This window comes from Tiliqua scincoides, chromosome 3 (genome assembly GCF_035046505.1).
Source record: "Tiliqua scincoides isolate rTilSci1 chromosome 3, rTilSci1.hap2, whole genome shotgun sequence".
Lineage (NCBI taxonomy): Eukaryota > Metazoa > Chordata > Lepidosauria > Squamata > Scincidae > Tiliqua > Tiliqua scincoides.
This window is the reverse complement of record NC_089823.1, coordinates 209,632,617-209,660,567: the sequence shown is the minus strand read 5'-3', so window position 1 is coordinate 209,660,567 and position 27,951 is coordinate 209,632,617. Positions and strand designations below refer to the sequence as shown.

The following is a 27,951-nucleotide window of genomic DNA, read 5'->3' as shown; positions in this document are numbered from 1 at the left end:
TCTTTTGAGATGGTTTCTGCATTTTGTTACGTTGCAATAGAAAACATTTAGCAAAAACAAATAGCAAAAACAAAATAATCTTCTCACATCTTAGAATGATTGAAACAGAGGCTGAGAACCTGGAGAAAATCAAGACTGAGGTGTTTTTTGTTCCTAATCATCAATCAGTCCTGGAATTAAAAGCCTACCTCTTGTTCCACAGCTGAGACCCAGAGAAATGTCAGTATTGTAAGCTGCTCTTTTATACTGCACAAAACGCTTGCTACTGTCACAGACAGCTCCCATCACAGAACACAAATCGGCTTAACCAAGGGCAAGAGCCCTTTAGAGCACACACCACACGATTCCTGAACAGTTTTTATCCCATAGCTATAATTACGTTGAATAAGGCGATATAGTTGTTACTGTGCTCCTGGGCATTATGGTCTGTTATACTGTTTTTATATTATGATGCATGTTGTATAGAATGTGTGGGTGAGCGTGTAGAGTGTGATTGTTGGAATTGTAGTATATATTTATGCTTGTATCTCACAGGTGCATAAATTTCGCACAATGACAATAAAGTTACTACTACTATAAGCAAAGAACAACTGCTGCTCTATAAATAAGGATCCCATGTACAATCAGAAGTCTTTTTCTCTTCACAACAAAGCAGAGGTGGAAATTACCCAAATAGTTCAAGCTATTATTTACATGCTTTTATAATTCTCATTACCAAAACAAAACTTCAGTTTTATAACTTTCGACTCCTGAAATTTAAAGACATACTCTGAACTAAGTTTCTACTTCAACTCTTTGTGACTCTAATTAAACTAATAGGGCTTTATAAAGGGAGCTGGTAGTGAACCAATTTTTAGATGTCCTAAAACTTCATTATAAGGGATTGCTGCTACAACCAGTATGCCCGTAGGAACTTGTGTTGCTTGGTTGTCATTTGAAGAAAACATTTTCAAATGTCAGTTTTCCATTTCTCATGTGCATTTATCATGCAAACAATGATGACTTGTCTAAGCAGTCAGAAAGTTTCAACAGTTTTGTTAGTCGCCAGAACAACCAAATATCCACTAGGATTGCCAGTGAGCACATAGCTCCTGAAACCAATCTTTGCTTAGGCACACTTTGTGCTATTATTGTGGCAGACACTGCAATGTACAAATTAATACAAAGGCCCATATTAAAGGACATTTTTCACATGGTGCCTGAAGTACACAGATGACTGCATTATTCACTTTTGTGCATTGCAGAGTGTTCAGTATACTTTATGCAGCATTAATATGTATCAACTTCAACGTACAATGTAATCTATAGCAGACACTTGGAGGAAAGTCAGTTCATTCTGCCATTGCTTTTGGATGTATTCTGATCTGTGCCCTCATGGTCCTGGTTGTATGAAAGATAACTGTGGAAAGAATCTGTCCCATCATGTTTGAAAAATGCAAAAGTTTTCCTGAATTTTTCCACAAACATTTAATTACAGAAGTAAAGAGCATATGTGAATGGGGCAAAATTCTGAGTTTAAAAATGCCATAATTGAGGATTAAAGGTCAGCTGGGAAGAGGTAAGTGGTTTTTCATGACAAAAAAAAGAGAGCACAGATTTTGGTGGCAGTGGATGGGTCATCACACCCAAGCAGACATTCTAACCCCCATTCTCCATAAAACTGCAGACAATCCATTATAAATACCAGAGAAGCCCAAATTGAAACTTTTATACTTAAATAAATATCAAACCTACATTCCCTAGCCAAATCCTTCCACATGACCACATTGAGAAACACTGCTCTAGAAACAAACTGTGGGTCGGGACCTACTAGGTGGGTCATGAGCCAATTTCAGGTGGGTCCCCATTCATTTCAATGTTTTATTTTTATTAGACCTGATGCTACCTGATGCTACCATAGTATGTGACTGCATTTGGGGAAATGTTACAGACCTGTACTTTTAACAAGCTACTTTGTATATTATTTTAACAATGATACTCAATGGGACTTACTCCTGGGTAAGTGTGGGTAGGATTGCAGCCTAGGATTGTTAAAAATGTTCGTGCTTGATGACACCACTTCTGGTGGGTCCTGACAGATTCTCATTCTAAAAAGTGGGTCCTGGTGCTAAATGTGTGAGAACCAGTGTTCTAGAACAGGGGTGTCCAAAGTTTTTGGCAGGAGGGCCACATCAGCTCTGTGACATTGTGTTGGGGGCCAGGGAAAAAATAATTAATTTACATTTAAAATTTGAATAAATTTACATAAGTTTACATAAATGAATATGTTAAAGATGAACTTATATGAATGAATGAAGGTCTTGCAATAGCTCAAGGCCTATAAAAAGGCTGGCCTTTCCTTTGCTGCTGCTACTACATCACAGACGTGAAACAGCAAGCAGTGGAGGGAGCTTTCATCCCACAGCTCACGCAAGAGGTCAAACAGTCGCCCTCACACTGAGAGCAGTCGCATCAGACCAGTGTGGGCTCCAACAAATCTCCAGAGGGCCAGAGGCTCATTGGAGACTGGGGACTCCCTGAGGGCTACATTGAGAGGCCTTAAGGGCCGCAAGTGGCCCCAGGGCCGGGGTTTGGGCACCCCTGTTCTAGAACATTGCCATTAGCAGTAGTGCAGTATGGATAAGTGCAGGGGAAGAGACGTTTTCAACCAACAGCAGGTCAAAGTCCTCTTCTCCCCTATCTTGCAGCCTGGATCGGGAGCAAAACAGAATGGTGAGCATTTAAATGTAGGGAAATGAAACTGAAATTCAACTACAAGTTGTAGCTTAATAGGCTAATCACATCAGAGCCAAGAGCTGACAAAAAAAAGTATGTGGTATACCATATCTAAGGAGAACATAGTAATGGCAATATTCTTCAGAACAGAAATGGAAGGATATTTATTTTACATGATAGTCTCCTATCCCCAAAAAGGATAAATTCACTGGAGCCCAGGGGCTCAGATTGATTTCTTTTCTCACTCATGCTGCAGTCGTTTCCTCAGCTCCTCCATGCTTTACTGCAGCATCAGGCCTTTTCTTGCTTTTCAGAGGGAGAAGTATATGTAATAGAAAGGAACTAGAGGGGAGAGTCCTTCCTAAGTAGAGTAAGGATAAGTCCAGACATGTACTTAAGGTCACCTATCAGTACAGCTGGCCCTAAGAAGTGTGTTTGGAATTTCAGTTACAGGAGAGTCAGAACCCAGTTGTCAGAAATGACAAAATATTTTATGAACAACATATCCCCTGCAATAGCAATGAAATTCTGTTAAATACAACTTATCTTAAATGTTTTCATTTTTACTACAATGATCCCAAATCTATGAAAAGACAAAACAGGTTGTGATCTTTCCAAGTCCTATTGGAATGAACAAGCAAAAGTGTTTTAAATTTTTCTGGAATGTGTCCTGTATGAATCTTTGGGGAAAGGACAATTAACAACAACAACATTTGTATCCCACCTTTCTCTCTGACTCTCACCACACATAATGAGAGTCTTACAGACTCAATAAATAAATAATTTATTGCAGACTCAAATAAATAAATTTGGTTGGTTAGTTGCAGGAAACACCAAGCTACATGGACAACTGGTATGATCTACTATACATATTGTGCTTGTGTTAAAGCACCAGCTACCCCCAAAAGATATATTCACACTGTCTTTATCTTTTATTATAATTCAGATCAGATTTGGGCACCATAGCTAAGTATAAAGAAAAACAAGCTTAATAATCATTGTCAAATATAATGACTGTGATGCAAAGACTGTGAGGGAAAATGCACTGGGGTTCTCCATTCATTCCTTTCTACTGCTCCCTCTGAAAGAGAAGATATTTTGGAGTGCAGTCAGAAAGGTCAATCTCCCATGTGCTTGCAGGAGCAGTTTCAAGTAAGGCTATTGAGATATTTGCCTATCTTTGAAAAAATGAATACCATGCAACTGCAAAGGCTATCAATTGCTGGTTACCATGTGTGTCTCTAACAATAAACTTTTTTAATTGATAATTTTCAATTAAGTTATACTGTTTTAAGAATCAAACCTTCTACTCTATTAAAATGTTCACGCCATTTAACACTGCAAGTTGAAGGAAACAAGTATGTGGTTTTCAAAGGTCAGAACATTTAATTTAACCTTATGAGCAAAATAGAAACAAATGCCTAAATGAAATGTTTCATATTAATGAAAGCAAACAAAACAAATGCATAATCAACTATGATTTATTTTAGCTGAATTTTTCAGGTTTTTTGGTGGGGGGGAGTGGCATATTTAACTGAAACTGCTTTGAACGTAAGTAAACTACAGGCTTATAAGCCACCAAACATTCCCAACCAAATGTACAAAGTTCACATGAAACATTTAGATACAATCTTCAATACTGTGCACTTATGTCCTTTGTGGATCATTTCTGAAGATGGATCCAAGAGACCAGTAAACCAAATACAGACTTCAAATCCAAGTTCATAAAACTCTATAGGTCTAAATAAACAACATGGATTCTGCCACATCGTGAATTTTCCTCTTTCATTGCAGAACATGGCCTGCAAATTCAGCCAACAGAGGTTGAGCAGAAGAACTGTCATGCAAACTTTTATTTGCCTATTCTCTGAACCACCCAATCCTGCTGGCAGAGGGGGCAGCGATTGTTCTGTTTCACCCACAACGACATGCAGCAATTGTGGAATGAATGATTACACTCTCCCCAGACAACTGAAAGAAAAAGAGAAAAAGATACACTGCAGTTAAAACTGATCTATGAGAAATACTATATTCAGATATTACAATTCCTCTCAGTACCACCTTAAGATTGCTGCAAAAAGATGGTATATGCATTACTTAAATAAGTATAGCAGAATACAAGGCAATATGCAACTAGTTTGGTATATTCAACAAAGCTTTAGACTTTTGTCTCTTGAACAGCAGACCACCTAACATCTTGCTTAGTGGAGCCTGCGATAAGACACTGGAGCAGGTGGGAAATGTCTGCTGTTGAAAGAAAATCAAAAGTCCATTGGGCTAATACAAGTGTGTCAAAGCAACTGTTCTGAACTTGCCTCAAGGCTTTACAGTATGTAGAAGATTTGCAACTGAAGCTGATATTTCCCATCAGGGACAGCTTTGCACATGGGGCCTGATTGAGAACGTAATCATGAAATAGCCCACTGATTGATCTGCTGCTGGCGTTGCTTCCCTCTCTCCCTCCTCCACTGCTTGGGAATCCCTGGCCAGGGGTGTTTACCAGGTAATAGGTACAGCGGCTGCAGCACACTGTTCTTCCTTGAACAGCTCGATTTAAATCTCCTGGATTTAAATCTCCAGTCTCCAACCTTGCTGCACAGTGCATCTCCCACCCAACGCACCAACCAGGCAACCTAGAGACTTGATAGGCAGGAGATGGTGGGGAGCAAGTAGCAGCAATGGATACGAGTCATCCTTCACACCACAGTGAGAAGGGAGACTCATGTCCACCCGGGGGGGGGGGGAGAGGCTCCAGCTACCCCCCAGCTACCCCCCAGTTCGCCTGGTCCTCCCAAAAGAAGGACACACATACACACACACTTTAAATAACAGGGGAGTACCAGTGAGGGGCCCCTAAAGGGCTTTGCCCAACAGCTCCCACCCCAATCTGGCACTGACACTGTTTCTCATCCAAAGAATGGATCCCCACAAAATTTTCCTCTCAGAGCCAATTCAACTGCTATAGTACATGTATAGAGGCCATGGAAAATTCTTCGTGGCCACAATCCATATATGGGCAGTTACCAATGTTTAAAGGCATCATACCACATATACAGCCCCACTATGCAAGGCATACACTATTTGCTCATAAAAAGCTGAGAAGTATACATATTATATTGCATTATAGCATCAGCACTGTGAATTCTGAACGACAATGTCAAGCTAGTAAGTATCAGTTTTCAACTTCTTCACCTTGTTTATTGCTATTACAGAGATATGGCTAACAGCAGCTGGCCTACTGCTAAAACTACCAGATGTTTAATAGCATAAAATCACTCTGTAATTTTTTACACTCACAATATTTCTAGATCCCCAAGAAATCTTACTGTTCAATTTTTCAGCATGGTACAACATACTAAGCATAAAATCAGTGGGACTTGAAGGGCTTGATTTTGGCAGAAATCATGCTCCACATTTTAAATTCTGTCCTTGCTACGATAACTTCAATTCTTTGAAGTTCTCTTAAAACAGAAACCATATTCATAAAAATGCAAGATCATCCTTGAAACCTCAAGCACTTCAGTTAAGAAAAATAAACTGTAAACCTAAATAAAGCTTTTTGGTTTTAAAAAAGTTCTTATACTTGCCTGAAGATATAACAGAAGACTTGCTCCCCAAATTCAGCATTCTAGCTTATGTAACTAGTTCTTCAGGACCACATACACACATATAAAAGGATTAATTGCAGATTTGCTATGGTCAAATATTTTATACAACAGTCTGTCTTTGTACATTAGTGAAGCTTTACTGAGTTTTATTGATGTGTAAAAATAAAGAGCTATTTACTTGAAACTTTAAGAAGCACCCCACTAGGAGAAAGCCTTTGGTTGAATAACAAGAGAATGAAATCACAACATACCAACACAATCTTCTTGTTTGTTTTCAGCTTGACATCTAAGACAGGCATCTAGATGTAAACAAGAACAGACTAAATTTGGTGTTTTGGATGCAACTCTAAAACATTAGTTTTCTAAAGCATCTACAATCTCTGAAAAGCATTAATTGAGCACCCATACTGTGTCATGTAATCAGAGGGACCATATGCAACCCAACCCTTTAGACATGATTAGAGGTGTTTGAAAATGGTTTTATTTATTTTACTCAGAAGTAAACCCATCATATTCAGTAAGACTTGGGCTGTAATCCTATCTTACTCACTAGAAACAAACTCCTCTTTCACTCATTAAATCATACACTACAAGATTTGGGTTTGTCCATACTCCCACAACTTAACATTTTAAAATTAGCATAGTTTGTAGAAAGAAGAAGACTAGATAGATCTTTGGTATGAACCAGCAGGACTCTTATGCATTGCAAAAGACAAAATAAAAGCAGTAATTCCTACATTATACTTTGGGAGCTGGTAAAATTAAGAGAGACTTACTACAATATAGTACAGAGGTCTCCAAATTGGAAACTGCTGTATCTCGAAAAAACCCTCCCCATCTTGAGCGGTGCTTACCATTCTGCTTGGTACTGTGTTTCTTTCAAGCTGATCTGGGCACAGGAATGCAGAACAGTAAGCGCCACATATTGGGGGAATGGTGTTTTTTTTTTCTCCAAACCCTGGGTCTGGCCTGTGCGCCAGGGTTTGGAGCCCTGATATTGGAGATGTGCAAGTGAGCAAACAATAGTCATTGGGCACAACCCAAGAGATTCAGGGTTCACACAGTCAAAAACATTGTTTCCACTTTTCAATGGAGAAAGAAAGGAGAGGGAAACAAACTTCAAAGTGTGCAAATAAATGAATATTTATTTTGTATTGAGTTAAAACTACAGAGAAACTACAGGGAAAATTATGAGTTAAAACTACAGGGAAGGCGATTTAAGCCAGACAAAAGGAATAATTTCCTAACTGTAAGCACTGACACTAGGACAGTCTGCTTTGTGCACCAGTGGGCTCCTCCCCACACTGAAGGCTTTCAAGGAGAGGTTGGACAGGGCTGCTGTGACAGTTGTCCACAATGAACAGGGGGTTGAGATAGATGACCTTCAAGATCCCTCCCAGCTCTTAACACTCTATGAATTTTATGACATTGTATGCGTGTGTGAGCTCAACATGTTCCAGCATGAATACTTTTCTTCAAGGGCAAAGGAAAAGCAAAGTGCATTTGTAGTAACTCAAGAGTCTCATCATCAGAGGCCTGAGAGTCTAGCACAGCCATTTTAAATCAGTGCCATGGCACACTGGTGTGCCGTGGGAGGAGGAGGGTAATTTATTAGTAATAGGATGTGAACCCCCCACCAACAGCATGGTGTGCCTTGTTAATTGTCAAAAAAACTGGTGGTGTGCCTGAACAATTTATTACTCTGTCAGTGTGCCATGAGACAAAAAAGCTTGAAAATCTCTGGTCTAGCATTACTACTGCTAAGGGGAATACACATTAGGTCTCTTCAGCCATAGTTAGTATCTTTTTTAAAACTATATTAAAACCACAGACAATACTTTAAGGCAGAAAAAAATCCAAAGACTTGTAAAAAATACAGTGCAAAGTTTGGTCTCGTGATATATAATCTATGCAATTTATCATCATGACTATTTGGTCACTTCACCCAATTCACTTATTTGGGGGGTATGCAAGTTATAAGTGATCACACCATATTCCTATATGGTAACCTTTTTTAAGGGAATACATTAAGTACTGTAAATTGACTAGCTGATAACGCAACAGTGTCAATTATCTGTCTAGGTTAGCACCAGAATGAAATATTTCATTTATATATTGGTCTAGCAGTGCTTCTACCTAGGTTCAGATTTCCAAATCTTGGAAGGGTATCTGAGCCGATCCCAAGGTCTTAAAAATTGTCACTCAAGGGAAGAGGCAGCTGCCAGTTCTCTGTGCCCATCTGTGGCAAAACCCCCAAGCTTTGTGACACCTTGAAGACTGCAATAAATGTGCCAGCCTTTACAGGTCCTGCAATACCCTGAGTGGCTTTAGTGAGCACTTGGAGCTCTGCTGCTGTGCTGCCCTCTCCAGGTGTGCCTGGCAATAGTGAGCTCCTGTGTCTCCTGAGAGGGCCATCAACGCCCTGCGGACTAATGGACACCAGGGATGTGCGGTGGGTGGGGAGGCAGCCTCCCCTCTGGAGTCCTTCGAGAAGCACCGCGGCCGTGTGAGGCACCCACAACCCACGCGCACTGCTTGGGTACCTCACACGGCCGCGGTGCTTCCCGAAGGACTCCAGAGGGGAGGCTCTGCCTCACCTGCCTCCCCACCCACCACACGTCCCTGACACGTGTGCCCCGGGGGGGGGGCGCTGGGCACCTCAGCGACGGCCCTCCTGAAGCCCCAGAGGACGCGGGACCGAGCCGGCCTGCTCCGCGCCCGCCCCGAAGGGCCGCTTCCTGGAGGAGGAGGTGAGGCCCGGCCCAGGCAGCCCGAGCCCGCCCGGCGTGGCCGCGGCTGGCGACCCCCCGCCGCCTTACCCATGACCTGCACGCGGCAGATGGCGCAGGTGTCGCACTCGACGTCCCAGCTCCACATGGCCACGGCGTTCCACTTCTTCAGCGAGAACATCTTGTCCACGCCGCCCGCCCTGGAGCCCGAGGAGCCCGCGTGAGGGGCGGACAGGCCCGGCTCGTCCCCGTCTTCCACGTCGGCCATGGCTGGCGGAGGAGGCGGCGGCGGCAGCGGCCGCCCCCGGCTTCCCGGCGCAGAGCACAGCCGGCGCTGCGGCTCCCCCCGGCGGCAGGCGGAGGCGGCGACCGGGCCTGGCCTGGCCTGGCCTGGCCTTCCGACAGGGCTGGAGGACCGCCCAGGAGTGCCGCGCAGGCTGTGCGGCAGGAGCGGGCTGGGGCCAGAAGGGTGGGTAGAGCCTGTGTCTGTCTCCTCAGAAGTAAGTCCCGTTAGAGTCCATGGGGCTTACTCCTGAGTAAGTGTGGGTAGGATTGTAGCCTCTGAGCCCAATCCTAGGCCTGTCTCCTCAGAAGTAAGCCCCATTAGAGGCCATGGTGCAGGTGGATCGAATTGCAGCCTTAGTAAAGCCTGCCTATGTAAACCGACTTTAATAAAGTCAGAGGACCAAGCCAATGACAAGAAAGAAGGTATATAAATTGTAGTTGTTAATACAGTATTGGCAACCTTCAGTCTCGAAAGACTATGGTATCGCGCTCTGAAAGGTGGTTCTGGCACAGCGTCTAGTGTGGCTGAAAAGGCCAATACGGGAGTGACAATCCCTTCCACACCGGGAGCAAGTGCAGTCTGTCCCTGGTCTGTCTCCCTGGCTATGGGCCTTCCTTCTTTGCCTCTTAGCCTCAGACTGTTGGCAAAGTGTCTCTTCAAACTGGGAAAGGCCATGCTGCACAGCCTGCCTCCAAGCAGGCCGCTCAGAGGCCAGGGTTTCCCACTTGTTGAGGTCCATCCCTAAGGCCTTCAGATCCCTCTTGCAGATGTCCTTGTATCGCAGCTGTGGTCTACCTGTAGGGCGCTTTCCTTGCACGAGTTCTCCATAGAGGAGATCCTTTGGGATCCGGCCATCATCCATTCTCACGACATGACCAAGCCAACGCAGGCGTCTCTGTTTCAGCAGTGAATACATGCTAGGGATTCCAGCACGTTCCAGGACTGTGTTGTTTGGAACTTTGTCCTGCCAGGTGATGCCGAGGATGCGTCGGAGGCAGCGCATGTGGAAAGCGCTCAGTTTCCTCTCCTGTTGTGGGCGAAGAGTCCATGACTCGCTGCAGTACAGAAGTGTACTCAGGACGCAAGCTCTGTAGACCTGGATCTTGGTATGTTCCGTCAGCTTCTTGTTGGACCAGACTCTCTTTGTGAGTCTGGAAAACGTGGTAGCTGCTTTACCGATGCGCCTGTTTAGCTCGGCATCGAGAGAATGAGTGTCGGAGATCGTTGAGCCAAGGTACACAAAGTCATGGACAACCTCCAGTTCATGCTCAGAGATTGTAATGCAGGGAGGTGAGTCCACATCCTGAACCATGACCTGTGTTTTCTTCAGGCTGATTGTCAGTCCAAAATCTTGGCAGGCCTTGCTAAAACGATCCATGAGCTGCTGGAGATCTTTGGCAGAGTGGGTAGTGACAGCTGCATCGTCTGCAAAGAGGAAGTCACGCAGACATTTCAGCTGGACTTTGGATTTTGCTCTCAGTCTGGAGAGGTTGAAGAGCTTTCCATCTGATCTGGTCCGGAGATAGATGCCTTCTGTTGTTATAATAATAATAATAGTGTTAATAATAATGTTAATAGTGTTAATAATAATGTTAATAATAATAATAATAGTGGCCTGTCACAGGTACACAATGGTTGTTTACAGATTAGTGCACCCCTCTTTTAAGCTGGGAGCTGAAAAAAGCAAGGGAAAGGTTTTTAAGGAAATCAGAAAGCACCTGCAAAACAAACAGTGAGATATTTTCGGACCAAAACCACACCATGCAGGGGGGCCTCTGAGAGGAATTTTACCAGTGGGTACAAAGTTTCTTTTAGGTTCCTTTCCCAAAGGGGAAGGAGGGCATGAAACAGAGTGGCAGGCAGGTGGCAATAGGGGCAGGCAGAATAGGGGTGAAACTGGGATGTCCTCTTTTCCTGGACATGTCTTTTAGTTTCCTGTCCTGGAAAAGAACTTAAATGTCCTCCTTTTCCCTGTCAGCAGGTAGCGCATAGCCTTGTAGTTAATAAATTATGTAATATAGTTTTAAATTTAATAAATAGTTTTTAGATTAACTTGGAATCAATATACAAGTGTTTTTAGCTTTTATTTTGTTATCTTACATTTTTCTTGCATGTCCTACATTTGAGGTGCCTTGTCATCTTTTGTAGTTATGACATCTGGTCACCCTGGGTGAAATAGAGCAGGCGGATGGTGGCAACAGCCAGTATAGACCTTAGAGTCCAGTTCTACCAGGCTTCCCAAGGACATCCAAGAAAAAGCCCAGGTCTACGCACTTCCGTGACATCAGCAGCTAGATACAGTAGTACAGAAAAGCAAATACTCCTAAGTCTCTACAATCTTTTAAATGTAGAAAATCATTGTAGAAAAATAGCAACGTATTTTGGCTCACACTAGAATGGAAACTATCCTATGTAGACTAAGACTTACTTCTGCAGCAGCTGCAATCCTGCAGTTGTGTCCCTGAGCTCCCATACACTCCTTCATGGTAAGCAGTTCCACAAGCCTAAAAGCTACTATAATAAGTCAGTTTTCCCCCAGATTTGACACTGTGTTAAGGAGTGTCATGTATGTCATGCCTGGGCCCAGTAGTCACCACTGTGTGCTTGCAGTAGTGCAGGCAGTGAGTTCAGGTGAGATTGGAAAATAAGAGATCCTAGGAAATTTCTGGGTCCCCTCCTTTGGCTCCTGGGCTCCCCTTTCTGACCCTGGACCCAGGTACAAATTCCCCCTCCCCATTCACAAAAGAAATCGTGTCCTTTTTGCTGATGGCAGGAAGGTTAGAAACAGCACACCAGTAGAGGGAGCCAAGACTCTCCATTGTTAAAGCTTTGAGTCTTAACATTAGTGGAAAACTTACCACAGTTTCATGCCTTCTGTTAAGCAGAAGAATTTGGACACTTTCATGAATGATTAGTACCAGGTTAATTTCAACTGTAAATACAGAACTGTCTTTCAGGAAAACATCTCGCAGACGTGTCATTTTGGTCAGATTTCGTTACAGTAATGATTGTAGAAATTCCTAAGCTGCCAGAGGAAGAAGGCTCTTCCTGCCTATTTTTGTATAGGTAGGAACATTCAACATTCTTAATTCTCCCATGAGAGAAACAATATAATTGGTGTTCTTATGCCTGCTAGACTATTTACATGTAACATATTAGGAAGAATTAAATCTGCCCTTGTAAATGTTTTCTATATGAAAGTGATACCCAAAATCCGGGCAGCACCTAGTGTGTGTTTGTGCCTAGTGTGTAAAACCAATACACAATAGTTTGAAAAGTTTAACAAGCTTTATTCTAAGGGTGAGAAACAATATGCGCAGCAAAGCTCTCATGTGTAACTGCTCTGCCCTCTGGCAGAGGTCTGAGATTTTTATACAGTTTGAAAATTGTTGCTGGGCAAGTAAGCCATGAGGACATCACCAGAGGTCAGTACCAATTTTCAGTTATAGCCCCTCTGTGGCTGCACTTGCTCTTGCTTTTTGCTACCAACCAGTCTGATCTGGTTCTTCATTCATCCAGGATCCTTGTGCCTGCAAGCCTTATTCAATTGATGCAAGATGGAGGCACTTTCGTTCCTCATCTGATAAAAAGAATACATTCTCCTTTTTTAATGTTAACAGTGTACTAACTTTTCAAGATGAATTAGAAGGAATGAGAACTGCCTCTAAAATTTTTTTCCTCATGTGTGGAACATACATATAAGAAACATACATGTAAGGAACACTTAATGTTGATACCAGATGAACAACATTAAAGCTCATGGGTGTGTGTAAACCTTGCAATGCACTGATCTCTCATTTATAAGTGACACATGATGTGACTAACATACACATCTCAACATTTCTGTGAAGCATTTGACCCTAACCCCCATGCTTTAGGCTGCAGTCCTATCCACACTTACCTGGGAGCAAGCCCATTGACTTTAATTGGACTTACTTCTGAATAGACATGCATAAGATCGAAGTAAATAGACAAAATAATCCCATATTGAGTCCCAGGTTATCCATCCTTCACTTCCCTCCCCATCATCCTTTGTCTCTTTTGTATCTATTTTTAGACTGTGGGTTCCTTGGGGAGAGACCTGTGTTTTAATTCTCTCTCAAGCACTCTATAAAACAAACATACCACTCTAAATGCCAGTCAACATTACAGAAGAAAGCCGATGCAAGTGTAAGTTACAGGGTAGGAAGTTTATTCTTTTTAGGGAGCTGCATATTTTTATCCAACAAATAAAGTATCTTGAAAGTATCTATTCTACTATTTCACAGATTAATATAATTTTGGTGATATAGTATTTATGCTTTAATCTTCATACTATAAACTTTATACTATAAACTTTGTATAACTTCGTTGGTAATCAACTTTGTGCTGTAAACTTACAGAGAATAGTATATAAAATAAAAATAAGAAACTTGTTGAACATTCTTTGTAGTATTTACAAAAATAAAACACTGTGAAGTTAAAAGTACAGGATATTAACTTCCTCAAACTAGGCCTCTTCAGAAAGCCAATGCAGACTCTGCAATCACTTGGTCTTCTTGTGAAAACAAAGGAAAAGGAAAACAAAAAGTAAATCTCAGTGATTTGCTTGTGTGAATTGAATTGTACAACAAAAAGTTATAAGTACAAATAAAGTAAACTGGAACTGATTATCAACATGTCAGTCTAACAGGAGGTAATATACATCTAATGCAGGGGTGCTCAAAAGGTGGATCGCGATCTACCAGTAGATCGCGAGGCAAAATGAGTAGATCGCGGAGTGCCGACCCCCCCCTTTCAGGTGCCTCTGGGAGGAAACGCAATGTACTCAATGGGGCTTACTCCCAGGTAAGTGTGGCTAGGATTGCAGCCTCACAGCCTAATCCTAGGCATGTCTACTCAGGAGTAAGTCCTGTTATACTCAGTGGGGCTCAAGGTACACCAACATACATTGTACACATAAATGTTATGTGTTATGATGGTGCAAACATTGTAAAAAAAAGCTCTGGTAGATCTCCGGGCCTTGCTGGGTTTCAAAGTAGCTCTCGAGCCAAAAAAGTGTGAGCACCCCTGATCTAATGGGTTCAATGCATGCATTACTCTTGGTCGAAAAACTCATTCAAGAACCTGGAGTTGTATGTGCACAATCCCAGTCAGATTTACAACAGTAGCACCCAACATCTGCTCAAAAGGAAGGAGGGGGACTAACTAGCAGAGGCCAACCATCCACTCCCTCCTCCTGCCACTTTTGTTCACTCCTGAATCTGACTTTTCAGCATGGAGAAAAGCTAAAAAGTTGTTCATAGCTGTTGTTCTGGGATCCTTCTGTTGGACTGGAACATGTTTTCTTCAATTATTATTAACAGTTCAACTTTTATTATAATATTGCTTTACATCAATTATTTAGAGATATCAGATTGAAAAAACAAGGTATCTCTTTGCTATTTGCAGAGCCAACCCAAGACCTGAGGTGGCCACAGTAAGGCACCAGTGCTGTCTCCACCCTGCTAAATGCTGCTTCTGTCTGGCTACTTCTACTCTTGCTGGCCATCTCCTCTGCTCTCATCTGGCTTGGCAGCAGCTCAAGAAAAGCACTGCTGTATTCTGTGCTAGTCAGACCTCACTTGGAATACTGCATCCAGTTTTGGACACCACATTTTTAGAAGAACATTGACAAGCCACAACAGGTTCAGAGGAGAGCAAGAAAGATAATGAGGAATGGCTAAAAGGGCTTGGTATGTTTAGCTTATAAAAGCCAAAACGAAGGGGAGATTCAATAGCCACCTTCAGCATGTGAAGAGTTATCACCTAGAACAGGGGTGTCCAGACATTTTGGCAGGAAGGCCACATCATCTCTCTGACACTGTGTCAGGGGCCAGGAAGAAAGAATTAATTTACAATTTATAATTTGAATAAATTTACATAAATGAATATATTAGGGATGGAACTTATATGAATGAATGAAGGTCTTGGAATAGCTCAAGGCCTATGAAAGGCCTTGCACAAAGCAAGGCCAGCCTTTCCTTCACTACCACGGCTCCATCACAGACATGAAACAGCAAGTAGTGGAGGGAGCCCTTGTCCCACAGCTCAGATGAGAGGTCGAACAGTTGTCTTCATGCTGAGAGCAGTTGCCTTGGGTCAGCATGGGCTCCAGCAAGTCTCCGGAGGGCCAGAGGCTCAATGGAGACTGGGGGCTCCCCGAGGACTGCAAGTGGCCCCCGGGCTGGGGTATGGGCACCCCTGACCTAGAATAAGGAGAAGGTTAACTATGGCTTCTGAGAACAAATGTTGAACCAATAGGTTGAAATGACAGGACACAGGATTTTTAGGCTATACATGAGGAAGAATTTCCTGTCTATGAGCTGTATGGCAGAGGAACAGTCTGCCTCATCAGCAGTGAGCTCTTATTGGAGCTTTTTAAGTGGAGGCTGGAGAGCCACCAGTCAGGGATGCTATAACAGACTAGATGACTTCCAAGACCCTTCTAACTAACATTCTGTGATTCTACTAGGATTCCAATCTTGGTGTGCTGCATGGACTGAGCCAACGGTAGAGTGGTTGGCTAAGTTGCTCTAGCTAACTACTCTCCTCCATGCTTCAGATATAGTGCAGTGGAGAGACTCGCATTGCTCTCTGCACATGCTCTTTGCATGCTATTGCCAAGTCAAATGGACTAAAAGGAAAGTAGCAGAAGGGTGAAAGCTGAAAGAGAACAGCAGCAGAAGCTGTTGTCTCCTCTTGTGGTTCTGATAAACTGCCTGAGGCAGCTATCTCAGTCTGCCTCATTGTGAGGCCAGCACTGACTGTTCAATGATTTGCACAGTTGTTACTATGTTGAAAACAGACTAATGCTACAGGTTAATGCTAATGTGTCGCATAGAAATGCTATCATCATAGCCATGAAGAGGATACCGATTGTCTGCACCCCACTTTTTTTAAGTAACATTCCCAAACTGGGAGAAAAAAAGGAAGCAAATTCCTGTACCTTTTTCTTTAGCTTTTTAGTTGACTTGATTTTTGAGTAGCTCCTGAAAATGTCTGTGAAGGTTGCTGATGAAATTTGGGGGGTTACTTTAATTTTTAAGCTTGGCATTGCTTCTGTAGAGACAAAGGTTCCTAGTTATACAAGAGAAAATGCCAATAAGCTTTAAACAGCCGCCACCTCCCAGCAACATTCAGCAATGTACAGATGAACATACAAGAGTTAATAATAATAATAATAATAATAATAATAATAATAATAATAATAATAGTACAGGTATTTCTATACTGCCTTTCTAGGTCCTCAGATTTCTCCTCGGACTTTATTCAAGGCGGTTTACATGGGCAGGCAATTTAAATTCCCGTAGGGATTTTTACAATTTGAAAGGTTCTATCTTTCAAGAAACCACAACAATCAGATGTTTCTTGATCTGGCCACACATTCTGGCCTCCATCCTCCCACACTCAGAGCAGATGGAATAACTCAGCTCAGCTTGTCAGCTGCTTCAAGGTTGCATGGTGCCGGTGGCCTCAAACTGGCGACCTTCGGATGTTATCTTCAGGCAAATGGAGGCTCAACCCTCTAGACCAGACCTCCTGCCCAGACCTCTTGACCAGTTAAATGCAAAGACTTGTCCTGAGACATCTGGTGGGCTGCTGTGAGATACAGGAAGCTGGACTAGATGGGCTTTGGGCCTGATCCAGCAGGGCTCTTATGTTCTCATGTCCTCACACATGGTTCCCCCCCACTCCTTTCATTGGTTATACATTGTCTTAATGTTTAGATAAGATTGTGAGACCATAAAGGACCTGGACATTTTACATCAGTATTATGCAAACTTGCTTCTTTTCAAATTCAGCTTACCTAAGCCTTACCACAAGAATCTGTGGCTTGCTTACTTTATTTAAAACATTCTTTATACCCAGCTTTTCTGCCTTATTCATTAAATGCCCAAAGTAGCTTACAAACCAAATATTAAAACAATCACAGACAGTCACATAAGCTGCTTACCCTAGAGAGAAAGTCCTAGACCAGGGGTGTCAATCTCATTTCATACAGCGGGCTGAATAGCATTCATGATGCCTGCTGAGGGCCAGAGGTGATGTCATTAGGCAGGAAGTGATGTCATTAAACAGGTCACAACCAAAAAATAAGAACCTTTTCCTCATTTAGAAACTCATTAGCTGCAAATGGCAGAAGATAAAAAATGCAAATCTTGATCATATTTTAAGATATGGCACAGCCAAATTTTCATGTGGGCTGCCCTTTCAGCAGTAACGCCTTGGCACTGCTCAGCAGCTGAGAGCCTGAGATTAAAAGCTTCTGCAGGCTACATCCAGCCCCTGGGCCTTATGTTTGACACCCCTGTCCTAGATTAAATATACCTAGGCCTAAGCAAATGAGGTACTAAATGTATTTATCAGATACGTTTAGGATTGTATCAGTTGGAAGCACCCCACCTTTCTTTCGATCCTTAAGAGCTTCCAGTATCTTGACTGCACATTGTTCTCCTATAGCATTGCCATTAATATCGACTTCCACTAGGTGATCTGAGTTCCTGATTAGACTAGAATTGAAAATGTTAATATTGAAACCTACTACATACAAAATGTTTATATTAGTAAAGAAAAATCTAAACACTTTCATTGTTACATAGTTTCAAAATACTACACTGTCAATGTTTCCCTTTTGTGATATATTCTTATTTTAATAGTTATTAGATTTAATCAGATTTGTATTGTGAAATTTGGCAACCATATCGTTGGGAAATGATGCCACAAAGTATAAATAGCTTTTCTAAAAACAGAAGATGGCAGTCACCATTTAAAACAGGGGTGTCTAAACATTTTGGCAGGAGGGCCACATCATCTCTCTGACACTGTGTCAGGGGCCAGGGAAAAAATGAATTAATTTACATAAATGAATTTATTAGAGATGGAACTTATACGAGTGAATGAAGGACTTGCAATAGCTCATGGCCTATAAAAGGCCTTGCACAAAGCAAGGTCAGGCTTTCCTTCGCTGCCACTGCTGCATCACAGACATGAAACAGCAAGTAGTGGAGGGAGCCCTTGTCCCACAGCTCAAGTGCGAGGTCAAACAGTCATTCTCAGGCTGAGAGCAGTTGCCAGCATGGGCTCCAGCAAGTCTCCAGAGGGCCAGAGGCTCACTGGAGATTGGAAGCTCCCTGAGGGCCAGATTGAGTGCCCCCGAGAGCTGCAAGTGGGCCCTGGGCTGGGGTTTGGGCACCCCTGATTTAAGAAGTACTTACATTAAATATAATTAGCATTTTTTTTAAAGTTTTCATTGATCAGAGACGTCTTTTTAGTCAATTAATCACCTTCAGTTGATTAATCTAACCAATTAATTGATGAAAACACTGCTGGCACAGTTCACGGAGAGCCCTGGAGAAAAGCCCTACACCGAGCCTCCCATACTAACCGCCAGTGGCACATGTGTGCTACCATGACCACTGCTGCTAAGGATTTGGGGTCAGTCTGGTTACGTGGATGCTCATGATCATGGGGCCTCAGCCAGTGCCCACCTGGCTGTCCTCCAATACATGGCTGGCTCAAGACCTTCCAGTGCCCGAGGCACCATGCCAAATATAGCCCCCCCAAAACCTAATGACGTGCAGGCCTCTCCTGCTTCTCCTAGGTGGGTGGCTCTAACTGTCCACTCCTATTCACCTCCTCTTCTGTTCTGCCCTCCTCTTCCTTTTTCAGACAGAGGAAAAGCAGCAGTGGACGTGAGTGTGTGAATAGAGATGGGTGCCCCCTACCAATCTGTGGCCTGAGGCAATTGCCTCAGTTGGCCTCATGGATGAGTGAGCCCTGCACCAATACTATCCCTGGATTAAAAATTTTTAGTCCTGAAGAAAATAGAGGGGGAAAGCAAGTTTCTTTTTATGTCATACTACATAGAAAGATAACCCTGCAATCTCTTGAAGGCTAAATTGGAAAGCCAGCAGCAACATTAACTGTGTTTCCCACACAATTGCTCTAAATACATGCTTATTTTCAGGTTTCCAAGTATCTAAATACTTAGTATTTCCAAGTATCTGGGCAAGTATCGGGGTGGCCAATGCCTCCCCACTGTCGGATCCCCCCATTTTTGTTGCCCCAGCATATGCTCCCCTTGTGAATGAGGAGGGAGAGAGGGTGAATTAGCAGGGAGGGCACCATTCATTCACCCACCTGCTCCTTTCTTGTATCCTCTCTGTATCTATGGGGAGGACAGGTAAGTGAAAAAGAACGCCTCCATGGGAAGAGAGAGGCACAGCTTCCTACCCTGAATGTAGCATGAGGTCGGTGCACAACCTCTCTCTTCCATGCTGTTAGTTTCAAATGAACAGACAGGGTGCTTTCTCAGAATCCAGAATGCATTGCTTCTGTTCATTCACAACAGAAGCTGCAAAGAGGAAGGATACTGTGTGCCAAGCTTGTGTTAAGTTCAGGGAAGGGAGGTGGGCTCCAGATTACTTCTCCCTATCCACTTGGTGCTACATAAGCACCATGTGGGAGGAGAGAGGTGATCTGAAACTAGCAGGTTGTCTTCCCCTTTCTTCTTCCAGCATCGCTGAAGGGAAAGCAGGCTGCTGCTGCTGCTGCTGCTATAATCCTCTTCCAACTGGCTCTTAGTAAGCCACAAGAACATCAGTGCCTCACCAGAGCAGCAGCAGACCAATGAGCTGGAGAGTTGCCAGTTTGTTGCCCCTCCAACTTTGCCACTCCATGTGACAATTTCATGGCAAGGCCAGCTCTGGATGGTTGTTTTTACTAGGTATGTGTTCCATTTGTTGCAATACAGGCAGGGGTGTAACTTATTGCCCTAGGGCCCGGGGCAGTGACATCACAACATCAGGACGTCACTGCCCCACATTCTCTCCGGAGGGAGGGGCACTGCTGACTTCACACACCCTGTTCCAGCTTCAATGGAGGATGGGAGCTTTTACAGAAGCCAGAATGGGGGCACACGAAGCCAGCAGCACCACACCTTGAGGGAGAATCTAGAGGGGGTGGAGCCCAGGGATAGTCATGCACACACACCCCCGCGTATCATCTGGGGCGCTTGCCCCTCAGGTTCTGCCCAAGTTACACATCTGAATACAGGTATGCATCACTTAACGACTGGAATACGTTCTGAGGAATGGGTCATTGTGTGAACATTCTCAGTGCACATTGCCATCTAATGGGACAATCTGTTATAGCCTATTGTTCCTAGGCTACAAAACTCTATTACAATCGTATGGGACTGCTATTCTATATGTGCTCTGCCACTGGTAGAACATCATTCTGTGGAGCATACCTATACATTTTCGGCAATCTACATTGCTACACTGTGTACACTTTCATAATCTGTGTTGTCAAAACCATTCCCAAATACTTTTGGTACAGTGCTGTATAAAACAGCAAAGACTTTGGGAGCATGGAGATTTATTTTAAAGCTGTAGTCTGCACTGATGTTCATGGAAGTTCCTCTGTCAGCCCACACTTCTATACTTTCTCACTTAAGAACAGTTTAAATAAATAAATAAATAAATGTCATGCTGCTATCAGGTGACCAAATCCAGAGAGAGTTCCTAATTCCTGTTCCTAATAGGAATACTAGAGCATTCTACAGTGGCAATTCTGTTTTGCTATCAATTACCTTACCAAGTCAAAAGGTCAACAAACTCCCACATGCTTGTTTCTTTTTGGTTAAATCTTCCATCTATTGCATTATCAGCCAAGTGCAGTTTCACTACCCATGGGCCAGCATCGGGGTTTGTACTTCTTTTCTTGAATCCTGCAACAAAAGTGTAAAAGGATTATTTAGATACAAAAGTCTGATGTTCGTTGGCCAGGAGGAACAGGTAATTTTTATTTTTTATTTTTGGAAGATTATTTCACAGTCTTGTGAATTCTTCTTGGGTTTGGTGAACCAGTGAAATTCTATAAAATGAAAAAGATGCCAGCTGAACTCCTGTAACCCTTTTCTCCAGTCTTTTCCCTTATTGCCCACCTTATTGTCCCTTATTGTCCACAAGTTAATGTGTCATCAAATTCCTTTTTTAAAAAAAATACTACACCACATTTGTTTCTGTGTTTTCTATCATGCTGTTTTCTGTACCTGGAACAGTCACTGTCTCAATTCTTAACTAAGCTCTTTCTCCTCCTGACACATCTTTCCTCCAGGAAACACCTTTCCTAGATCACGATTCTCTGTCTCTCTGCCTGCACTTGGTCCTTACTGTCCCCCAGTGCTATCAGTTCTCCTATTCAGTTCTGAAATGTTCAAACACAGGTTTACCAACAATAGGTGCAGGGCCGACTCAACACTTCCTGATGCCTAAGGCAGCGTGCAAATGCTACCCCCCCACCCAATGATGCGCCAAGCTCTGCTCCTCAGTTCTCCAATATTCCAATTCAGCACTCACTCTCCTCCCCTCTACATTTCCTCCTTTTCTGTCCCCCTCTTCCTTTTCCAATTCTGAGAGTGGCAGGAGAAGGAGGAGAAGGAGGGAAGGCAAGTAGGCAGCCAGAGACGGACATCCCCCACCAACCTGTTGCCCAAGGGACTGCTTCAATTGGCCTCATGGATCAGCTGGCTCTGTCTAGGTAGATTTTGCATAAAATAGTGAAGGAAGAGGGCATGAGTTGATAAAGAAATGGCAAAGGTTGACTAGGATATAGTAAATATCTTTAGGTCAAGCAAATGTGGAGGTGGAATTAGTCATTTCTATATTCTGAATATATTCTGAGTAACCATACCTTTCCTTTTCTTTTTCCTCCCTGTGCTTTCCACTGTGGGAGAGCCATCTGCTTTGGAAGCGGCTTTGAGACTAACAGCTTTTGCTTGAATACTTGCATTTTTGTTCTCTGTTGAAAATAAAAAGATGATATAAAGCCACCAGTAATTTTCTTTTTTGGGACTATTTATAACTGAATGACATATTGCCTAAAGTTCTGAAAGATGCCTAGCAACAGATAGATATAGATACTCTGTGTTTTGCTGTACAAGCTTCTCAGGTTTGTTGCTCTACTTAGGGAAAATTTGATCAGCTCATCTGCATAACCATGTTGAAATGTAATTGGAAAGAAGGACCCTAAATTTGATAAAATCAGAAAAGCTAATTTGTGGAAGGGGCTATTAGGAGAAGTGACAAGTGGAGAATAACCTTTCGGCCCAGCTGCTTTGTCTTCTGCAGAGCTCCAAATGCACGTTAATCTTTGCAAACAGGAGGTCAGATGCAGTCTTGATAAAATTTTGTATTTTATGAGACCAACCAACTTTTTAAAAGCATTTCTAACAATCTCAGATGAAGCAACTCCTATTGGATAAGACTAGTTTCCTTGTCACCATTGTGAAAGCATGAGATGTTCAGCGAAATTAACTTCCAGTTAAACTAACAACCCACAGAATCCTTTGTTCCCAGAGCAATCAAGGGATGCAACAGAATTTCAGCATTAACAATTTAAACAGCAAAGAGTCTTCCAGCGCCTTAAAAGACTTAAATTTATTTCAGTGCAGGTGTTTGCAAACAAAGATGTCAAAATTTAATATACAGTAAGTACTTACATGTGTGTTAGTTTACATAAGTGAATAATGCAAGGCAACCTGACCTTCAAGGATTTCATGAGCATCATCATTGCTCTTCATCATTGCTTTCTTCTCTTGTCCAGTCCTTTCTGCATAGTTTGCTATTGGCTTCAGTAGTTCTGTGGCACCCAAACACTGTAAGTTGTTACCACTAAGGAACAGGTTGCTGTGACAAACAATTTTGAAAATATTTCACAGACATCACTTTAAAAGATCAACTAGCACTATATTTTTCTATTTTCCTTATATGGAAATTATTTTGTACCAATAATCACAGCCATTCTAACAGAACATCCCTATGTTTTTATCTATCAGACCTGAACTTAATTGTAAATGAGTCTTTCGGGCTTTGCTATAGAAGGGAAAATGTGTGTTCAGCATTTTTTTAAATTCAAAGTTGTATTTACTATACTATTCTCACAAGACCAAATCTAGCACCAGCAGTGCTGTCATGAGATTACTCTGGTTGATGCATACTTTTCATTCCCACGCATCAACCAACATTTCACAGATGAAAACAGGAAAGCATGTTTACTTGTCTCATGAGCAAGCACCCCCCCCCCGAGGAAACCTCCCTTTATCCCTGAAATGATAGCCCTCACTGTTCACCAAGGCTGAGCTAGGAGTCAGTCTGTCCAAGGTTCTGGGTCAAGTACCACACACAGCATTCCCCTCTCAAATGTATTTTGGAGTCTCATAAGTGTCAGGTTTCCCCAAAGAACAAGAGCTTTAACCAAAACATTCCTGGATTCCCACTGGGTTTAACTCACACCTAGTTATTGGTCCAGTGGACATAGAAGCAATTTGAATGCCCATTAGTTTAACAGAGCTAATGGTGGATGGAGCCAACCCCGCACATACAGCAGTGGCATTTTGTATGAGTGGTTGTTGGCATGTTCTATTTTTAGTACCAAAGCTCACCAAATGGCAGTTTGGATTATAAGAGTTGCCAGTACTGATCCACTCTCAGGTCCCAAATCACAGTAGCAGAGGCTCAGAGTTAAAAGTTTTCTGTTTCCTTCTAACCCAGAAGTCAGTCTATAGACACCATTATCTCCACACCTGTAAAGAGAACACATTAGGTAATCTTAAGCTTTAGAGAAGGATGCCTCCTGCTATTCTAGAACATTTGATTATCCAGCTACTACTCAGATATCATACACAGCCCTAGTCTGAGCCTTCAGCTGGGTCCTCTATGTCTTTTGTTTGCCCTCAGCTGTTTGAAAGCCAGCATCCCTAATGGCAGTTGGTCCTCTGGCCAAGGACGTGGATTCAGACATCTTTCCTTTTGCTGTTTAGCCATAGGAGAACTACCAGTGCAGGAGAATTTTCTCTAGGATAGCCAGGGCCATGATTATCTTCTCTTGGTGGTTGAGACTGAGAACATGCAACATTTCAGCAACTTGGTCCTCTATCTGGTAACAGAGGTCACTGCCACTGAATTGCATTAATTGCATGCTTGTTCACACTGGAAAGAATTTGAGGCAGATTTGTAAAGGATAAAAGACTGTTCCTTATGCATTCATCTGGTCAAAATTGTAGTAGGTGGAGAACTAGATATATACTGGACTTAGAATATTTTGTTGTATTCCTAGAAGCTAGCTAAAATTAGTGGCAATACATTAAGAAATGGATTTCCAGTTATAATGCGTCTACAGCATATCATGGCTCCTCTTTAGAATGCAACTGAAGAAAAAAAAAATTTTTTCTTACTTGGAATAATCCAGAACAAGAGAACTCAAACTGCTGTAAGGCAAAGCAACTCCAAGCCTCTCTGTCGACCAAGAGTCTAATGCACTGTGAGTTATTTCTAATTTAGAAAATGGATAGATGGTACGTCCATCCAGCTCAAGTAAGATTGCCTAAACACATGGATAAAATAATGGAGATTAGGATTTATCAAAGAGTTTGAATTTTTGTTGCTTGCTTTAAGAGTGTAAGGGTCTGTGACTGTTTGGCATTGCGTCAGAGGCAAGAATCTGGGAATCTTTCCATCACTATGTAGGGTGAATGGTGAGCCCACTCTCTACAAATGAGTGGAAGGGTTAGACTGACTGCTTACATGGATGTAGGTCTGCATTATGCTAAATCAGCATGTGAGTATATGCATGCACCTGCATATTAATGGATTAGTCATACAGGCATGTAACTACAATATTTCTCACTCCAGTCAACCCACATGTAGTAACTTAGAACATAAGAAGAACTCTGCTGGATCGGGCCCAAGGCCCATATAGTCCACCTTCCTGTATCCCACAGTGGCCCACCAGATGCCTCAGGGGGCACACAAGACAACAAGAGACCTGAATCCTGTTGCCACCATCTGGCAATTAGAGATAGCCTATCTCTAAAACCAGGAAGCTGCATATACTCACCATGGTATGTAACATGTGATGGGCTTTTCCTTCATAAATCTGTCGAGTTCCAATTCCCTTTTAAAGCCATCTAGGCCAGGTGCCATCACCACATCCAGTGGCAAAGAGTTGGACAGATTACATGCTGGATTAAGAAATGTTTTCTTTTATCTGTTCTAACTCTCTTGCCACTCAATTTTAGTGAACGTCCCTTACTTCTGGTGTTGCCCTGTTGCCTGCTCCCCCCATCACCCTGATCCCTCATCGTTACAGACAGGGAATTTTGTTGGTTAATCATACTGGTAAACTCATTATAAGGTGGGCCTCAACTTTGTTGGCATTTAAGATGGTCTCATACTGTACTGGCAGGATAGAGAAAGACATAAAATTTGATAAAAACACCCCTGTCTGAGCTGGGTGTCACCACCCAGAATACCTGTTAAAAGTTATTTTAGCCCAAGATATTTTACCTACTTAATTTTACTTTTCCTTTGAGTGACATGTTACAATTACTTCCAGTGGGGTAGTTGTGTTAATCTGTAGCTTAGTTGTTGAGGTGCAATTAGAACCAATACGATAAATACAATTCGTAAACTCCTAATAAAAAAATGATGTTGCTTCAGTGCTATATCTATATGTAACTGCCATAACAACCTTCCTTGTACGTTTGCAACACTGAGCAAGCTTCAATATTGGCAGTGTCTCTGAAAACCTCTTATACTTCTAAACACTAACTTATTTAGACTCACAAGGTTTGCAATATCTGGAGGATTTAGCTGAACTCCCCAAATGTAGAGCTCCTTTCCCAACCGATACCGTTCATCTCGTATAGTCCTTAGCAAAGGAGTGAGAGAAACTGGATGCAAGTTTCTTGATGAGGTCTCCACAGTTGTAAGCACAAACTAAAGAAAAAAGAACTTAGTAACACTCCTTGTATTTAAGTGCAACATGTGCCAACTTCAAATCATTCTTCAACAACTTCAACCAACTTCAACAAGGAAATAATTTGTATGTTCAGAAGAAGATACAGCTATCATCACGCTAATGATGCAAAATCACTTTAAGTTAGTCAAGTTTTAGTTTGTCCTTCAGCAGAGGCTGGGAGAAAGTACTGTACTGTAATGGCAAACAGCTGCCCAAAACTTCCTGATAACCGAAGTGGTATACCAAATACCATTCCCTGTTACCTGTGGCATGCCAAGTTCTGCCCTTCCTCCTCCTCCCTGGATTTGAAAAGGAACAGGTGAATATAAACTCAGAGATGCTGTAGCTGACTCTCCTCTCCTCCACACTTCTGTTCCATTGCCCTCTTCCTTTTTGAATCCAGGGAGAGGAAGTGGTGAGAGGAGGAGTCGTGAAGACAGATATCTCTGCAAATCCCAAGGTGATCACGTCAATTGGCCCTAAATACAAACTGCCTACACTACCATGCAGGATGGCCACTTTCTACAGTTATATACATCCTACAGTTGCTCCTTCATAATAAAAAGAGTCATCTAAAGATCAATAGACAAAGTTCAAATGGCATTTGCTTTTCCCCCCAGATACAAATGGATAGAGAAGGAAACCCCAGGTTTATTTGCATTAAGGCAGGCGTGCCCAAACCCCGGTCCTGGGGCCACTTGTGGCCCTTGAAGCCTCTCAATGCGGCCCTCAGGGAGTCCCCAGTCTCCAATGAGCCTCTGGCCCTCTGGAGATTTGTTGGAGCCCACACTGGCCCAATGCAACTGCTCTCAGCATTAGGGAGACTGTTTGACCTCCTGCGTGAGCTGTGGGATGAGGGCTCCCTCCAATGCTTGTTATTTCATGTCTGTGATGCAGTAGCAGCAGCAAAGGAAAGACCAGCCTTGCTTTGTGCAAGGCCTTTTATAGGCCTTGAGCTATTGCAAGACCTTCATTCATTCATAAAAGTTCATCTTTAATATATTCATTTATGTAAATTTATTCAAATTTTAAATGTAAATTAATTCTTCCCCCCCCCCGGCTCCCAACACAGTGTCAGAGAGACGATGTGGCCCTCCTGCAAAAACTTTGGACACCTCTGCATTAAGGGGAAGGGCAATATGATCAGGCATCAGACTGAACGACTGCCGCCTGCTAAAGGAATAAAATGTTTAAAAACAATTTGAGAACAACTAACAATAGGATGTGCCTCCTATGACCCTGCCCTCCTCAGTGATATGCCAAATAATTATGGATTAAAAACAGTTACCTTAGTAATTAACGTTTCATTTACTATGCATTTCTGTAAGCTCTGTTTGATAGCTGGACTGACACAACTTCGGGATCCTATACAATGCTTTTCATAAGTTTGCAGGAACTTTTCAAGAACATGGACATCTGAACTGGTTTTTTGTTTCCCTTTTAGCTTTGGCATAACTTCTTTTCCCAAAGATTTTGGTTGCCACAGAATACTCAGTCTGAAAACAAACATACACAGAAACACCTTATATTTTAAAAAGTTATTACAATCACTGGTGGTACCAGATTGCTGTGGTTTCTGGGGCAAAGCCCTCTTATGCATCCCTCCCATGAGGTACTCAGGTATGGCCTGTGCCTCCCTGTTGCCTGAATCCCTCCCAATTCCCCCCCCACCTGCGCACACCCCACTGATGAGTAAGGAGAGGGGAAGAGGAGTACTTGTGACCCCCTTTTCTTACCTTGAGTCAGGGGCCCTCAGAGGGGGGTAATTTGGTCCAGGATTAAAAGGGGG

At 42.6% G+C, this 27,951-nt stretch overlaps 1 protein-coding gene across 2 annotated transcripts; it reads right to left on the bottom strand.

Annotated features, from left to right (window-relative positions):
- Window positions 1-4,180: 4,180 nt before the first annotated feature.
- RNF7 (ring finger protein 7) lies at window positions 4,181-9,410 on the bottom strand. Of its 2 annotated transcripts, none has more exons than XM_066620845.1 (3): window positions 9,150-9,410; window positions 6,575-6,622; window positions 4,181-4,686 (listed from the first exon to the last, which is right to left on the bottom strand). In XM_066620845.1, the coding sequence occupies exons 1-3, from the start codon at window positions 9,318-9,320 to the stop codon at window positions 4,630-4,632; spliced, it is 276 nt and encodes a 91-aa protein (XP_066476942.1). In that variant the 5' UTR covers window positions 9,321-9,410; the 3' UTR covers window positions 4,181-4,629. The 2 variants fall into 2 exon arrangements, with proteins under 2 accessions (XP_066476942.1, XP_066476941.1); XM_066620844.1 differs by having other exon boundaries at window positions 9,143-9,400.
- Window positions 9,411-27,951: the final 18,541 nt, after the last annotated feature.

Bases quoted from the DNA above. Each gene is read 5' to 3' on its own strand.
- RNF7 (XM_066620844.1), bottom strand. From the start codon at position 9,320: ATGGCCGACGTGGAAGACGGGGACGAGCCGGGCCTGTCCGCCCCTCAC. The intron at 6,623-9,142 runs GTAAGGCGGCGG...GTTTACATCTAG, and splicing joins CTGCCGCGTGCAGGTCATGG to ATGCCTGTCTTAGATGTCAA. The intron at 4,687-6,574 runs GTATGTTGTGAT...TTTTTCTTTCAG, and splicing joins CAAACAAGAAGATTGTGTTG to TTGTCTGGGGAGAGTGTAAT.